Genomic DNA, 16,396 nt, shown 5'->3' on the forward strand with positions numbered 1-16,396 from the left:
AAAACAGTGACAGAAAACATGATCTCTAGACTTTTATACATCGAAAGGGCAAACCAATTCATAAGACATACAAATAGCTTCAAGTAATCAAACGTGCTACAACAAAACAGCTAAAGCTATATGTACTGGACAATCAAAGATTTACGGAGGAAGGAATTAAAGGCAGTTGTCGGCATTGCGTGGCCATTTACAAGATTGCCATTATCTAAATTGTGAAGATTTTAACCATAACGGCGGCTACAGAAAGATGCCTGTATAAGTTTTTTTTCATACTGAAATGTCACTATGCATAGTGCAAACGAATTCCAGCTTGCAGGCTTGAGACGGACAATCCACATCTGAAACATCACAAAATATGCACTGAGTTTACCCCCAAGAGACACTTATTTTCATATGCATTGGTGCAATCGGACAAAATGCCGTTTTTCTTGAATCAAAGAGTGGATAGGATGCCTATGTCATGAGACAAAGATGTTAATTATGTCAAAGCTAAATACAAGTACGTTTCTTCATCTGAAAAAATGAGTTGTAGATCGAGGGCAAGGCAGGTAACATGTGAATAATTACAGACGTTCAAGTAAAATAAAATTGGATTAGCACATTTTTAAAACAGTTTAATCTAACTCTCTCTCTTTCTCTTGATAGGGGTGACTACATTCCCATCGACTTTCACGCCACATTAACGAAGTGAAATGAAAGTGATCTGCATATGAAATGCTGATTGTGTCCTCTCAATCAATAACTTTAACTTTAGTCATCGTCTAATTTAATGTCATCAACCCCTTCTGCTAATTCCTGGAACTCGGGCTCTACGTCACTGGGTTCCAGGAGCTCCAGCCAATAGGAAAGCTTCTTTGTCTTTGTCCAGCTGCTGTTGTCGAACCGCGCAATGTCTGGGAGAAGAAGATAAGAAACTTGTGTTCAAAACATGATTCAAAGATGGAATGATTGTAAACAGATAGCATCGACATCTTTAAAAGTGAATCATTTATCTCACTGAATTTGTCAGTATGTGCACCACAATCTGGATAAATAACATTAGCTGATGAGAGCACTTCTCTGAAACGTTTGCTCAGAAATGTTTCAGACCGGATGGGATACATTGTATTTACGCGTTCGAGGAAACATTATCTCAGTGTCAGTCGACTTGTTTGAAAGCAAATAACACTCTGAGAACCAATAGAAGAAAAAATTGATAAATCGTAATTCGGACAGTCTAGAATTACAACTGTATCGAGGACGGTGTTTGGGTTTTGTTTTGGTTTACGTTGAAACAATGCGTATTATCAAACTTTAGTAGAATGCTAAAATGTCTTTACATATTCATTAATCATCTGCCTTCATGACATGACAATTCACTCAGGAAAAAAAAAACGAAAAAAAAACAAACAAACTACTGTTTCGGTAGACATTGTGTTGAATTCCATGCGTCACAATATTCGGCATGATCGCCTCTTCCTGAAGCAAGTGCTTCAGAATCATAAGAGTATTACACTAGCACAAGGAAAGACTTCTTTATGACAACAAAATGAGAATTATAGCGGAAAGTAAGAAGTGATTGCCTACAATTTCCCGGCTCGGTGATCATAATTTCTCCGCTCTCGGGGACCATGTGGCTGTTGTATTTCTCCAGCTGCATGATTGGAGTACGTTTGCCCTTATCGTCCACGCGATCGACGCCGAACTTGATGTCGTGGAGGTCGGTTTGGAACTCGTACCTTTCAAGAGAGAGTCAGCGAAATGACAAGTTTATCTGGCGAGTGCTGGGCTCTGCTCTATGGATACAAAGTGTCTGTGTAGTTTAGTCATCCGTGCACATTTTCACATTAACGAGGAAATATTAATGCCTTATAGCTCAAGGATGCTCGTCTGTGTTGGTACATGACAATTACAGGGGCGAATCCAGGAATTCCGTAAAAGGGGGGGGGGGCACCTCTACAAAATTAAAGGGGTCGCACGCCCCCTCCATTTTCATACATGTCTTTTGTTTAAAAAAAATAATGGTCCGCCATTGACTTATCATGACGGTGTGTTTAATCTTCATGTTGTTGCGTGTTGTGTGCATCGAGCGGACTGCATCATCATGTTGTTTCTATTTGTGTGTGTGTGTGGGGGGGGGGGGTGAAACTGACTCATATTACCATCTACTCTTGAACAAGACATTAAAAGCCAGATTTAAACACCTAATATAGTAAAAAAAATCATGATGTTGAATATTCTAGAAAATTCACCTCCCGTATATATGCAACCTCCTTACATGCCTTATCTGATTTTAGATTCTGTGGCATCCCCACTAATCTCTATGTAACAATAGTTAGATGTAACTGTTACTTTAGTTACATAGAGATCAGTGGTCCACATTAACTTACCTCATGACGCTGTCTGGATGTTTCACCTCGTACTTGAACTCAATGACGCCCCCTCTCGACACTTCGTGTGTAGTCAGTGTGTGTGGCGGTTCGCGGTCTTTCAGGTAGAACGACTTTGGAATCTTGCCACCTTGTTTAATCTTGGACCAAAATAGAAGGAAAAAGAAGCAACGGATGTATAAGCTCACTGATTTATTGGTTTTCAAACACAGCCACGATGTAAAGACATTTTGGTACAGAGCAACATTGGTATACACAGGTGTAATGTAGGTCTTATCGTTTTGAACGAAAAGAGCATACTATTTTTCAAAGATTGTGATGTGGATAGGATTCATTCAATTCTACAACATAGATATATTTAGTGCAAATTGACACTTTGTCTTGATTATGATTATTTCATTAACAAAAAATGTACAGCTGGTTAAGTTATGAAAACAAAATTGAATGATATTGACTTGCAAGCTGACAAGGAGACATACAGTATAAAGTTTGATATTCCTATTGATGAAGGGCTCTTCCCTTGGATTCTGCAGAATAAGCCAATTGACGAAATTGTCCAAGAGATCAAAGAATTAAAAAATTTCTTCCGAATCACCAAATCCATGTATCTAATGCGATGACGTCCGTTTAAAGACGTGTAACTGCGTCTTACATAGCCCTTTGTATAGCAGAGTTACAGGCAATACTGCCCCTCTCGTCACACCACAATTCGCAGCAAAGAATTATCACTTACTTCAAGAATGAATGTCTTAAATGTCCATTTCCAATAATCCAGCTGGTGCCATAGAACTACAAAAGCAATACAAAAAAGGGGGCCATGCCACGCGCTTACTATGCTTGGGCACTTTGAGTCACCGTCTGGGTCAGTCATGGACCCTCCCCAGTAGGCCGGAAGTTGGTCGGGATCAATTTGCTTCATTATGACCTCTTTCCAGTTACCTGCAGACCAACGTCGTAAAGATAGGGATAGATAGATAGATAGATAGATAGATAGATGATAGATAGATAGATAGATGGATAGATGGATAAATAGATAGATAGATAGATAGATAATATAAAAAAAAATATAGGTTTTCCCGGTCAATTTCATACTTTTGTCATTCAAGTTCCTATTCCGAGCATTCGATTTCACGCATTCCACTCTCGCAGCACTGAATCAGCAATCAAATTCAAAATCCGGTCATTCGAATTCACTATCCGAGCATTCAAATTCACTCTCGAAGCATTCAAATTCACTATCGGAACATTCAAATTCACTATCGGAGCATTCAAATTTAAGAGAGGAGCACGCATTTCATCAAAGAGCATTCAAATTCATGTCAAGCTGGCGACGGAATCTCGTCGGTCATTCAAATTCGTGAATAGGCAACCATGTTCCAAATAACTGCCTTCAATTTAAAAGAAGTCCCGAATTTAGTTAGTTTGGGGTCGTGTATGCATGTGCTTCTCATTTGGCTTTGAATATATTGGTATTTATGATGATTATCTATTTTGCAGTAGAGGTCCACCTGTTCATTGACAATTTTGAACTTGCACTTAGCAAATAGGAATATACAGGCACATTTCCCTGGGATGGGACATAAAATGGAGGTCCCACGTGTAAAAGAGTCACAACTCATGCATGTAAAAGATCCCACTTCATTATTCATAGCAAAGAGCAAAACATCTAACTGGACCCCATATGGAAGACCAGCTTTTGCAGCTGAATATGGGTTATCCAGCCATCTTCTTTGATAGAAAATTAAACAAACAAACAAAAATTAGGCACTGTATAGGCCAACAGACGAGCATAATACGGAGGGTTGGTTGACACTTTCGAGGAGACTAATACATGAGCATTTTATACGTGTTGTCTGTTGTGTATTGCTGTCTTATTGATTTAATTTTGCGGGACTATGTGAGATCATTGTGTGTCAGTTTGTCTTAAATGATGAATTGTCATTATATGGTTGGTGTTGGGGCGTTGTCAGCATGCAGTATCATCACGAAATATGATTACTAGTCGTTGTGTTGTTTGGATGCACTGCTGATTGGACATTGTAATTTGACATTCATTGAGATGAAAAACAAAGAATACATGAACAGAGAACAATGTAGAACATGTAAACAATCCTAATTACACAATATGCAAGCATTCATTGGTTGTGTTGGCCCTTTTTCCTTTTTTAAAAGTCTCCTCCATTTTCCTCGTTAAATTGATTGCACGAAGTAGGAACTTGATCGCCTAAAATGAATTTGAACGCTCCAAACAAGCTCATTGGGACTATCACGTGACTATCGTATGAATTTGAATGCACGAGTAGGAAAGTCGGTGCTCGCATTTTGAAATTGAATGCCCAATCGTGAATTTGATTTCACGAAAACGAAATAGAACGCTCATAAATGAAATTGATCGCTCGGATTCTGAATTTGAATGCCCCGATATTTTCGCGTGCGTGCGCTGCGTGAATTTGAATGCACATTAATGAATTTGAGTGATAAAAGTATGAAATTGACCGGGAAAACCTATATAACAAGGGTGATGATGTTGATGACTATAATGACGTTGATATAGTGACATGATACCAATAATAGTAATAATGATAATAATATAGGTTTTCCCGGTCAATTTCATACTTTTGTCATTCAAGTTCCTATTCCGAGCATTCGATTTCACGCATTCCACTCTCGCAGCACTGAATCAGCAATCAAATTCAAAATCCGGTCATTCGAATTCACTATCCGAGCATTCAAATTCACTGTCGGAGCATTCAAATTCACTATCGGAACATTCAAATTCACTATCGGAGCATTCAAATTTAAGAGAGGAGCACGCATTTCATCAATGAGCAGTCAAATTCATGTCAAGCTAGCGACGGAATCTCGTCGGTCATTCAAATTCGTGAATAGGCAACCATGTTCCAAATAACTGCATTCAATTTAAAAGAAGTCCTGAATTTAGTTAGTTTGGGGTCGTGTATGCATGTGCTTCTCATTTGGCTTTGAATATATTGGTATTTATGATGATTATCTATTTTGCAGTAGAGGTCCACCTGTTCATTGACAATTTTGAACTCGCACTTAGCAAATAGGAATATACAGGCACATGTCCCTCGGATTGGACATAAAATGAAGGTCCCACGTGTAAGAGAGTCACAACTCATGCACGTAAAAGATCCCACTTCATTTATTCATCGCAAAGAGCAGAACATCAAACTGGACCCCATATTATGGAAGACCACCTCTTGCAGCTGAATATGGGTTATCCAGCCATCTTGTTTGATAGAAAACGAAACAAACAAACAAAAATTAGGCACTGTATAGGCCTACAGACGAGCATAATGCGGATGGTTGGTTGACACTTTCGAGGAAAAAAAAACAATTTCGGCTATATTGAAACTGATACTTTAACATTTTATACGTGTTGTTTGTTGTGTATTGCTGTCTTATTGGTTTACTTTTGCGGGACTATGTGAGATCATTGTGTCAGTTTGTCTTTAAATTGATGAATTGTCATTATCACGATTATGTGGTTGGTGTTGGGGCGTTGTCAGCATTCAGTATCACCAAGAGATATGATTATTAGTCGTTGTGTTGTTTGGATGCACTGATGATGGCTGATTGGACATTGCAATTTGAAATTTATTGAGATGAAAAACAAAGAATACGTGAACAGAGAACAATGTAGAACCTGTAAACAACCATAATTACACTATATGCAAGCCTTTATTGATTGTGTTGGCCCTTTTCCCTTTCTTAAAAGTCTACTTCATTTTCCTCGTTAAATTGATTGCACGAAGTAGGAACTTGATCGCCTAAAAATGAATTTGAACGCTCCAAACAAGCTCATTGGGACTATCACGTGACTATCGCATGAATTTGAATGCACGAGTAGGAAAGTCGGTGCTCGCATTTTGAAATTGAATGCCCAATCGTGAATTTGATTTCACGAAAACGAAATAGAACCCCCATAAATGAATATTGATCGCTCGGATTCTGAATTTGAATGCCCGAATATTTTCGCGTGCGTGCGCTGCGTGAATTTGAATGCACATTAATGAATTTGAGTGACAAAAGTATGAAATTGACCGGGAAAACCTATAATAATGATGATAATAATAATAATATAGGTTTTCCCGGTCAATTTCATACTTTTGTCACTCAAATTCATTAATGTGCATTCAAATTCACACGGCGCACGCACACGAAAATATTCGGGCATTCAAATTCAGAATCCGAGCGATCAATTTTATTTATGGGCGTTCTATTTCGTTTTTGTGAAATCAAATTCACGATTGGGCATTCAATTTCAAAATGCGAGCACCGACTTTCCTACTCGTGCATTCAAATTCATGCGACAGTCATGTGATAGTCCCAACGAGCTTGTTTGGAGCGTTCAAATTCATTTTTAGGCGATCAAGTTCCTACTTCGTGCGATCAATTTAACGAGGAAAATGGAGTAGACTTTTAAGAAAGGAAAAAGGGCCAACACAACCAATGAAGGCTTGCATACTGTGTAATTATGATTGTTTACAGGTTCTACATTGTTCTCTGTTCATGTATTCTTTGTTTTTCATCTCAATAAATTTCAAATTGTAATGTCCAATCAGCAGTGCATCCAAACAACACAACGACAATTCAATCATATTTCTTGATGATACTGCATGCTGACAACGCCCCAACACCAACCACATAATGACAATTCATCAATTTAAAGACAAACTGACACACAATGATCTCACATAGTCCCGCAAAAGTAAATCAATAAGACAGCAATACACAAAAAACAAGACGTATAAAATGTTCATGTATCAGTTTCAGTATACTAGTCGAAATTGTTTTTGTTTTTTTTCCCTCGAAAGTGTCAACCAACCCTCCGTATTATGCTCGTCTGTAGGCCTATACAGTGCCTAATGTTTGTTTGTTTCATTTTCCATCAAAGAAGATGGCTGGATAACCCATATTCAGCTGCAATAGCTGGTCTACCATATGGGGTCCAGTTGGATGTTCTGCTCTTTGCGATGAATAAATGAAGTGGGATCTTTTACGTGCATGAGTTGTGACTCTCTCACACATGGGACCTCCATTTCATGTCCAATCCGAGGGACATGTGCCTGTATATTCCTTTTTGCTAAGCGCGAGTTCAAAATTGTCAATGAACAGGTGGACCTATACTGCAAAATAAATAATCATCATAAATCCCAATATGTTCAAAGCCAAATGAGAAACACATGCATACACGGCCCCAAACTAACTAAATTCAGGACTTCTTTTAAATTGAATGCAGTTATTTGGAACATGGTTGCCTATTCACGAATTTGAATGACCGACGAGATTCCGTCGCCAGCTTGACATGAATTTGAATGCTCATTGATGAAATGCGTGCTCCTCTCTTAAATTTGAATGCTCCGATAGTGAATTTGAATGTTCCGATAGTGAATTTGAATGCTCCGACAGTGAATTTGAATGCTCGGTTAGTTAATTCGAATGACCGGATTTTGAATTTGATTGCTGATTCAGTGCTGCGAGCGTGGAATGCGTGAAATCGAATGCTCGGAATAGGAACTTGAATGACAAAAGTATGAAATTGACCGGGAAAACCTATAATAATAATAATGACATATATAGTAACAATATAGAATGGAATATATTTGACCAAACATGAAGATGTGCGATCAATCAGGTGAACTATTCGGAAGTGCAGAGGAATGCACCTAACGAACGAGAGCATAATTACAATTCTATCTGTGTCTTCACTGCGTCGTCCAAAGGGAAGCAAGGCGCTTCTGCAATGCGTTGTGTGTACGAAATTGGAGTGAGTTCCATAGGACGGGACAAATATCAAATCTGTTTTCTCGAAAAGAAGATTTAATTTGCTGTCATATCATTACACCACTTCGAGAATACCGAAGATGTGCACGCTCAAGAATTGAAATTGACTAAATGCTAATACGCACATCCATTGACAGCTTTCTCGCAGTAAGAATAGTCTTGAAGCCTGATCATTACATAGTGCTGAAACGTCTCAAGTATAAGTTTTATACTGGGAAAAAGCCTTGCTTTCATCATATTATATGACAACGCAATCTGCCTCAACCCATTATATCCTTATCCTACTCCCCATTCCTTGGAGTGAATATGGGAATGTTATGTTAATGGCAAAGTGGAGACTTAAATGATCTGTGTCAAGGTCAAGTTCATTATTTTGTTTCCGGTCCGTGGCGCACATCCTTGAACGAGGATTTTCGGATATCATTACAGTATTTGATGATTCTCAGGCGAGAATCAGAGCGGACCTCTCTATTATGTTATAGAAGACTGATGGGCACATCATGCCTTTATCTTTGGTAGATGACAAAGAAGAGGAGACAAAGTGATTACGACACCAATGACGACGATGATTATCACTATCATAATCATCATCACCATCATCATCCCATCATCGTCATCATCATCATCATCATCATAACATCATCCCATCATCATTACCATCACCATCACCATCATTATCATCACCATCATCATCACCATCACCATCATCATCATCACCACCACCATCATCATCACCATCATCATCATCACCATCATCATCATCATCATCACCATTACCATCATCGCCATCATCCCCATCATCATTATCATAATCACCACCATCTTCATCATCATTATTGTCATCACTTTTATCGTCACCATGCTCGTTATGACGCACGTACTTCCGAGGACGTGAATTTTCTTCCGGGTATCCTCGCGGAGGAAGGGCTTGATGAGGGAGTAAGTGACGGGGAAGATCTTGGGAGCCTTGATCACGTAGAGTCGGTGAATCAGCTCGGGGTAGTGCTGCTCAGCGAGAGCCGCTGCCTGCGTGTTGTGAAACAAGTAAGAAAGACGGCACAATGAGCTGAGCAGATGTCAAACGTAGCTGAAGTCTTTGTTAGCAGATCCACCAACTAATTTTGCTCTTCTCAACCCTTTGCCGATGGGAAACTTGTAAACCATGTCCATTGTTTATGCGCATTTCTAAATCTGCAGGAAACTAATTTCTTCAGCATCAAATGCATATAAAGAAATGTCTATATCTTGAAAAACGTGAAAAATCCGTTGAGAGCATGCAAAGAAACACGCGAATAAAGGAATATTAGAGGTTCTAATCATTGACACCACTTTATCCACATGCAAAAATGTAGTGGCTTCGGCAATCTTCTGAATTCGTAAAATAAAATGAAACGCATTATGATAACGATGATGATAACGAAATTGGGAAAGAAAAAAAAAACCGTTACCGAGCATTCTGAGGGCCTGGCATTACTAAGTGTGCTTCTGAAAGTATTCAACAAGCCAGTTTGTAATTAGCTCATCATGCACATTTCCAAAATGACCTTTCTTTTCTCTCACTTGGTTAGGCACTTCACTCGTTTTCAAAGTAATATAATGCATATCAGCTTGCCCGACGTATAGATACTTGAATGAAATTCACGTTCATATTATGTAGAGACAGAACTTCATGCTTAAGCCAGATGGTGACCAGAACGACCCCCCTCCTAGTTCAACGTACCTTGATGAAGAGATCCAAGCCTGGCTTCCAAAGATGATGGACGCCCATGTTCTCCAGGTCGAAGATCATCAAGGAACCCTCTACGTACCTACCAGCTTTCTGAAATGTAACAGACACAAAACAGACTGGTTTAAAGTTAAATCACCGACACTGATCACTACAAGAGGTCCCTATATGGGTATATCAAATAGTATCAAAATCACAGTGTTACTCGGATTACCCTGTAGATATTGGCTTTTGATTATAATGTCGTCATAAGAAATGTATTGCATGAAATTCTTATTTTCCTGTTGTTACAATTTTCGATCATTTTTGTATCTATCAAGATATCGAGGCAATTTAAATGTATACAAAAGTAAAGCCCATGACTGAACTGTAAACCTGTGAATTAATTTTGTCTGTGCTATTTCCGTTTGGAGAGCATTATTTCGCTAATTCGTGCTTTACATTTACTCTTTTGAGATAACCAGTCACGAAAACTACTGTGCGTGATTAACTAATTTCAGTTTCATAGACAATCTTGTAGACAGGTTGGCGTTGAACGGGCCGTTTAGGTAGTTAACGAATGTTATGAAAATGACGACTTATGATCCCCTGGGTTAGTATCCATACAATAGTATTTGGAAGGCAATAAAAAAAAATATTTAGACAAGGTTGGGCAAAAAAATGGGTGTCATACTATGCATGTAACGTGTGTGCATGATATCATGCGCCTCTCTGTTGATTTTGTGTTTCAGCATTTGTGTCAATAGCGAGTTTGAGATGTGCGACGCGGATGCTAAGACGATCGACGCCTCCTCCTTGATTGGACAAAGTGAAGAACATAACTTTTTTTCTGTTTCTCTTCTTTTTCCCCCCTAAATAACGTCGTCTTATTGTTCGCATCACAGATCTAAAGCTCCTTTATGTACAAAGTGTATGCATTAAGATGTTTATTAACATTATATACGACGGATACTTCTGTAAGTGGTCACAAAAGGCAGGTATCCTCTTTACGTCAGCGTCACAGAGACAGTTTTAATTTCATGCATTGCAGTTATACTATACAGTTATATTGCAACTACACCACTGTGCATTGAGTCACCTTGGAATATTCTCTGTGCTTTAGGAGTTGGTATTCCAAGAAATATGTGTACGTCCGCAGAATATCACTCGCCTTGGCAGAGAAGAGAACTCCTGGAGAGACAAAAGAAAGAGAGGGAGAGAGATACAGACGAATGAAAGGAGTTAATGTGGAGAGATAGAGGGAATAGAAAGAGATAGATATGGAAGCAAGGAATATGCTTTGAGTTGACTTTTTCCACTCGATATTGATACAGTCAGAGATTTCATATTAACATAGCATTATCAGGTTAACTACTAACATTTCAGGATTGACAGAACATTAATAGCTATAATAGCACGTTTATACAGTGTGTATTTCAGAAAAGACAGAAATCTCAGTGTGGTTGATATACATAAAACATAACTACATTACATCAAATACGACTAAAGTAAACAATAATGAAGTATTCTATCAAGAATGGATCATAAATGTTACGAAGGGGATGGTTGCTGATTGGAATTTTATCGTTATTTTTCTTTTGCTTTACTTAACATTTTCTTTGGAACGGTTGATTGTAGGAAGATAATTAAGAAAAAAAGGTGTGACGATAGTGAATGGAAGAGCTCGTTAGCTGTAGGTTTTCGTAATGTGCATGTCTGGGTATACCAGAAGGAGATGGGTGGAGGATCTGACGAAGTTACATATCTTATATTCATATATTCATTCTTTGCTTGCTGCTTCTACATTGCTATGACAACAATGACTGTTCAAAGTGCAAGTGTGGATACCCGGATGTCTTCATTGCCTTCTGGACCCACTTTATACTCTGGCGGCTATAGGACACTTCAGTTAAACCATTCTTGTTAAAAAAGAAATGACCCCACTCGAAGGTTGCATGACTTTTGGACATCCACATGAGCACATCAAAGTTTTAATAAACCGGACCTGATGAAGGTTTTACTGGTAACGACAATGATTAACCTTAACAAGTGCCGCCATAACCATCTGTTCTTTGGTACGTTGTTATGTTTGTACATATACCAACATTACATATGCGAGTCAAAATTGGATCACTACAGCTCTTCGTATCATGCATTCGGCAGACTCCTCTGTTATCCAAAGTCTTCTGTAGCTCACATATCACTTATGTAAGCATGATGTCAGCCTACATTTTGTTGATTTGAAATAACATTTGTTGAATTGAATTGTATGAAATTGAATTGATTGCATTACAAGTAATCAGTGCTTATGAGTGTCGTCGGTCAAATTGAATTCATTATGTTAGATAGGAAGAAGAGTGTTAACCTTTTGGGTCAATGTTTCCAATTGGTGTCACAAATATCACGTGACCCTCCTTGTCCAATCCGCAAACACCTCCACACCAATATGTGTTGAACACCTGTCAGTAAACAATCATGTTACATAAATCATGAACAATCAGAAACCGCTATTGGCGAAAACATGTTGCCGAAATAGGCTCCCGAAATGTTATGGAGAGCGGTGATGTGCAAAATGTATAGCTTTATTTGCGCAATGTGCTTATAATATTATCCGTCTATTAATGAGCCATTTGTAAGCTGTGTTTTACTTCTGCTCCACTCGATTTGAGCATGTCATATCTTTTTAAGAATAAAAATGTCAAGAACCTAAATTAGTTTAACATTATGAAGCGGTGAGTAGTGGTGCAGTGTTGTGCGTTATTTGGTGTATCGTTATAGAGATATCACAGTGATCAAGATTATTATACAGTGTAATACAGTGGACTCCCGTTATAACGAATAGTTTCTTTCGTTATATCAAAATTTCGTTATAACCGAACAAATAAACAATAAAAATACATAGAGCCAATAATGTTGCGGCCTGAATGTTATTTCGTTGTAACCGGAATTTCGTTATAACCGTGTTGTTTATAACAGGAGTGCACTGTATTGGAAGGCTTTTTATCAATGCACTCCGCAAACAAGAAAATGAGATCAGCAGTTACATTTCATAAGATGTAATAACAGGCTAACTTGCAATGCCAGTTGTCAGGTGTGACTTGCCGAGATGTTTACTTTATGTCTCAGTAACCTGTCTATCACTCACATTATTATCCACACATAAATTATTGAGAATCTCAGCCATGTACTTTAAAAAAAAAAATCGCCTTTTCTGAATACATCTCTCATACAAAAATCCTATATTCGATGTACGTAATGTCCTGTATGTTTGGCTAAAGTTTGGTAAGGTGCCTAACATCAATTGAGAAGCGATAAACACAGAGAACTAAAATTTGAAAGCACTGTACACTCCCACCTCAGGAACTTTGAACCAATCCAAGATGGTGTCGATTTTGTTCTCAGCCCTCCATTCCAGAGTCTGTTAGGAAAGAGAAAATGACTAGTTGCATGAAGTAATTAAAGAAAGAAGTGGTGATTTCCACCATAATAACTCAAAATCGCATTGAATTTTTTGATACACAATCTTTGTTACGCCGGAGTGTATAGAGTATAATTTATCTCTTTGTGTCTAGCGTTTGACGAGATATAAAGGGGAAGGCATTAAATACATACCTGAGTAATCGATTTGGAAATATTGGCAATGACAAGGGGAGCTTGTTAGCTTCATTTCGTTTTTGCTTTGGTGTCAGTTTTGATTTCGTATTAGAAGAGCAAGCACAGACAATCCTAACAACGTATCAGACAATGACAGGTGCCAGGAAAGAGAAAAAGAGGGCTACAGTGCATACACTATAGAGAATCGTTGCCATTTGTCACCCACTGTATCTTTAAATTCACAACTGCTGATATACAATTCTAAACACACACACACACACACACACACACACACACACACAAACATGCTCGGAAAAACGAAACCTGTGGGATTCGAGCCTGTCATCTACTCCTTTCCGGGCAGCGATACTACGACCAGGCTATCCCTGCATGCTGGCAGAGACACGATGATCTTGGAGCAATAATACCCAGCCTCTGAAATTTCGACATTATTAATTATCAGTCAAAGGCGGGCAAGAGTTATGGAAAGGTGACAAAATTTAATGATAACTGCATTTTCTAACAGCACATCTTCCCCTTCTGCATCAATGTTCTCTTCCTTTCCATATTTTGCCGGAGATGAGACATTTTGAGCTGTAAAAGATACCCAGTCGCAGGATGAACGTGTCCATCCTTTTATATTTCAGATGCACAGAGCAGAGTAACACTTTTCCACTTACCTTTCTGAACATTTTCTCCGACTTCTTCAGATCAAACCGTCTTGCTATGAATGAGGAAAGAAGTAAACTATATTAATACAACCAGATCAAGGGAAAACTTAATAACCGCGTATCAATAACATGAATCCGTTGAAGTAAAAAGAACACGATGCAAAGGATTCCTTACTTCGCAAAGAACTATACAAGTGTCAAGACTAGAACCCCGAAAACTCTGAAGAGATTTCCCGAAAGTAGAATTATATCTCTATTAGATTCACGATAAGCAAATAGGTTACTGAAGTAAAACCGCGCCTGGTTGTTGAGCAAGCAGAACACTTGCTAAGAGAGCCTTATGGCGACTAACATCATGTTGCCATATATACCGTCTGCAACAACGAGATTTTCTTGAAAGGTTGAAGGGTGGTCATCATTGGTCATCCAGTGGTCAAAGATTGACCTTCTCCATCCACCATCTAAAACACCGTCAAACTAATTATACAACAGATCTCCAATGGGCTATGACAGGTTTCATTCCAAAGGTTATTAAAGGTTTCATCCATTCATTCATTCCTTACTTAACACGTTTTGTGGCGCCACAGACTATTATAGACATGTCTATGTACAGAGGTATGTTAATTTCTTTTCGTTTTTTCCACCTCAGGCTATAATAATGTCGTCTACATAAGTCTTTAAAACGGATCACTTACCTCTAAGAAATTTGAGAAGGAGAACGTCGTCATGATCTGGTTTCAAGACATCTTTCAGATTGTCCTTAAACTAAACATAGGCAAAAACAAAACAAACATAGTATGACAACTAAAAACAGTGGTGTCTGGTATAATAATCTTATCGGTGTAGGCAGGACCAGTGTAATCCAAACCATGGAACGCATTATACTACATAGAGAGGCGGAATTAGAATCTGTACACGGTCAAAGACGGCCACAGAGACGACTTTGAAAACATTCATAAAATCAATGCACACCACTGAAACTGGTATGTTAGTTCTCACAATCAAGAGAAAAACTTTATAAACTGTATAATACAATAAATCCTATTTAAGATCAACGGAAACAAGATAATGCATGTTGGTTCTTCATTGTAATTGTACACTCTATCGTCACTGCAGTGATTTTTTGAGTGTATTTTCTTCTTGTGTGTGTGTGTGTGTGTGTGTGTGTGTGTATGTATGTGTGTGTGTGTGTGTGTGTGAAGGGGAGGGGAGCAATAATGGCAGTATGTACAAATGTTCAGGTTAACATGAAATATATAAACACATACTAACAATCTTTTCTTCTATACTGTTTCCCCTACCCATTTCAGCCGTAGAGTTTCACATCCATTATTTCTTCAGCTATTCTCAACTTATTATTATAATACAGCGTATAAAGTAGGACCTACACACTTGCAACTGGCTATCAACACAAGTTTGCTTGGATAAGAAAGGGTAAAGGAGGTGTGTCAGGCTAAAGACGCGTTGAGCGGCAATAATGTGCAAAGGGTATTGTCGTTACCTTTGCCAGCTTCTCCCTCTGGCTGTCCGATAAGTCGCCGGGAAATCCACTCATATTGGCGGGAAAGCTTTTTCTGAACCCAGCTGAAGAGACAGAATGCAGTATTTAAAAGCCTCGCCTCACGGAGACAAGAATTGAGCGGTCGTCAAGCCAACGAATTGCCAGCCAAACTAGTCTCAAAATGGCATCGGTTCTTGTCTGGATAGCAACAGCGACACGAGAGCCCAACGATGTGTCAACTGTCCACACAATCCGGCAAATTTATCAGAAAATGGAGGAGGGTTCGATGGTAAACAATCCACGGCTGCAAGGTTGAAATCACTCCCGGAGGGCTAATTACTGAGTAATTAGACGCGAACACAAAGTCCATCAAAGGTCGACTTGATCCTATACTCTGTCCTGTTTTGATTTGAGGTTTATATCCCTGGGATGACAAAATTAGTTTCGGATAACGTATGTATGTAAGTAGAGAACAGGCTGGAACTAGAAAGCTAAAACAAAAAAATTGTCATCTCACTATATACATGATATATATTTTTCTGACCTATTATTCTCTACATACAGGGGAGAATGTATGGCTTGAAATTATTTCCGTGGAGATTTTATTATACTTTCATTATGGGTCCATAAAAGCGTAAACTTCGCAGTGATGGAGGTGTCACCCCTTTCCTGTATAATGTAAATATAAAGTGGACCTATCTATCCCCTGCCTCCCGTGACACAGCATCCGTAAGACCTTTATTGT

The 16,396-nt window shown here is 38.6% G+C and overlaps 1 protein-coding gene across 1 annotated transcript; it reads right to left on the minus strand.

Moving 5' to 3' along the window:
* Positions 1–750: 750 nt before the first annotated feature.
* Positions 751–15,705, minus strand: LOC139712814 (SEC14-like protein 2). The gene is made up of 12 exons (XM_071624606.1): positions 15,652–15,705; positions 14,846–14,915; positions 14,160–14,203; positions 13,241–13,303; positions 12,251–12,344; positions 10,985–11,076; positions 9,901–9,999; positions 9,062–9,206; positions 3,202–3,308; positions 2,370–2,509; positions 1,567–1,718; positions 751–893 (listed from the first exon to the last, which is right to left on the minus strand). The coding sequence occupies exons 1-12, from the start codon at positions 15,703–15,705 to the stop codon at positions 751–753; spliced, it is 1,203 nt and encodes a 400-aa protein (XP_071480707.1).
* Between the last annotated feature and the right edge of the window lie 691 nt (positions 15,706–16,396).

The sequence above is a fragment of the Diadema antillarum genome, unplaced genomic scaffold (assembly GCF_040938485.1).
Source record: "Diadema antillarum isolate AM-2024a unplaced genomic scaffold, OU_Dant_1.0 seq00001860_RagTag, whole genome shotgun sequence".
In the NCBI taxonomy this organism is placed as follows: Eukaryota; Metazoa; Echinodermata; class Echinoidea; order Diadematoida; family Diadematidae; genus Diadema; species Diadema antillarum.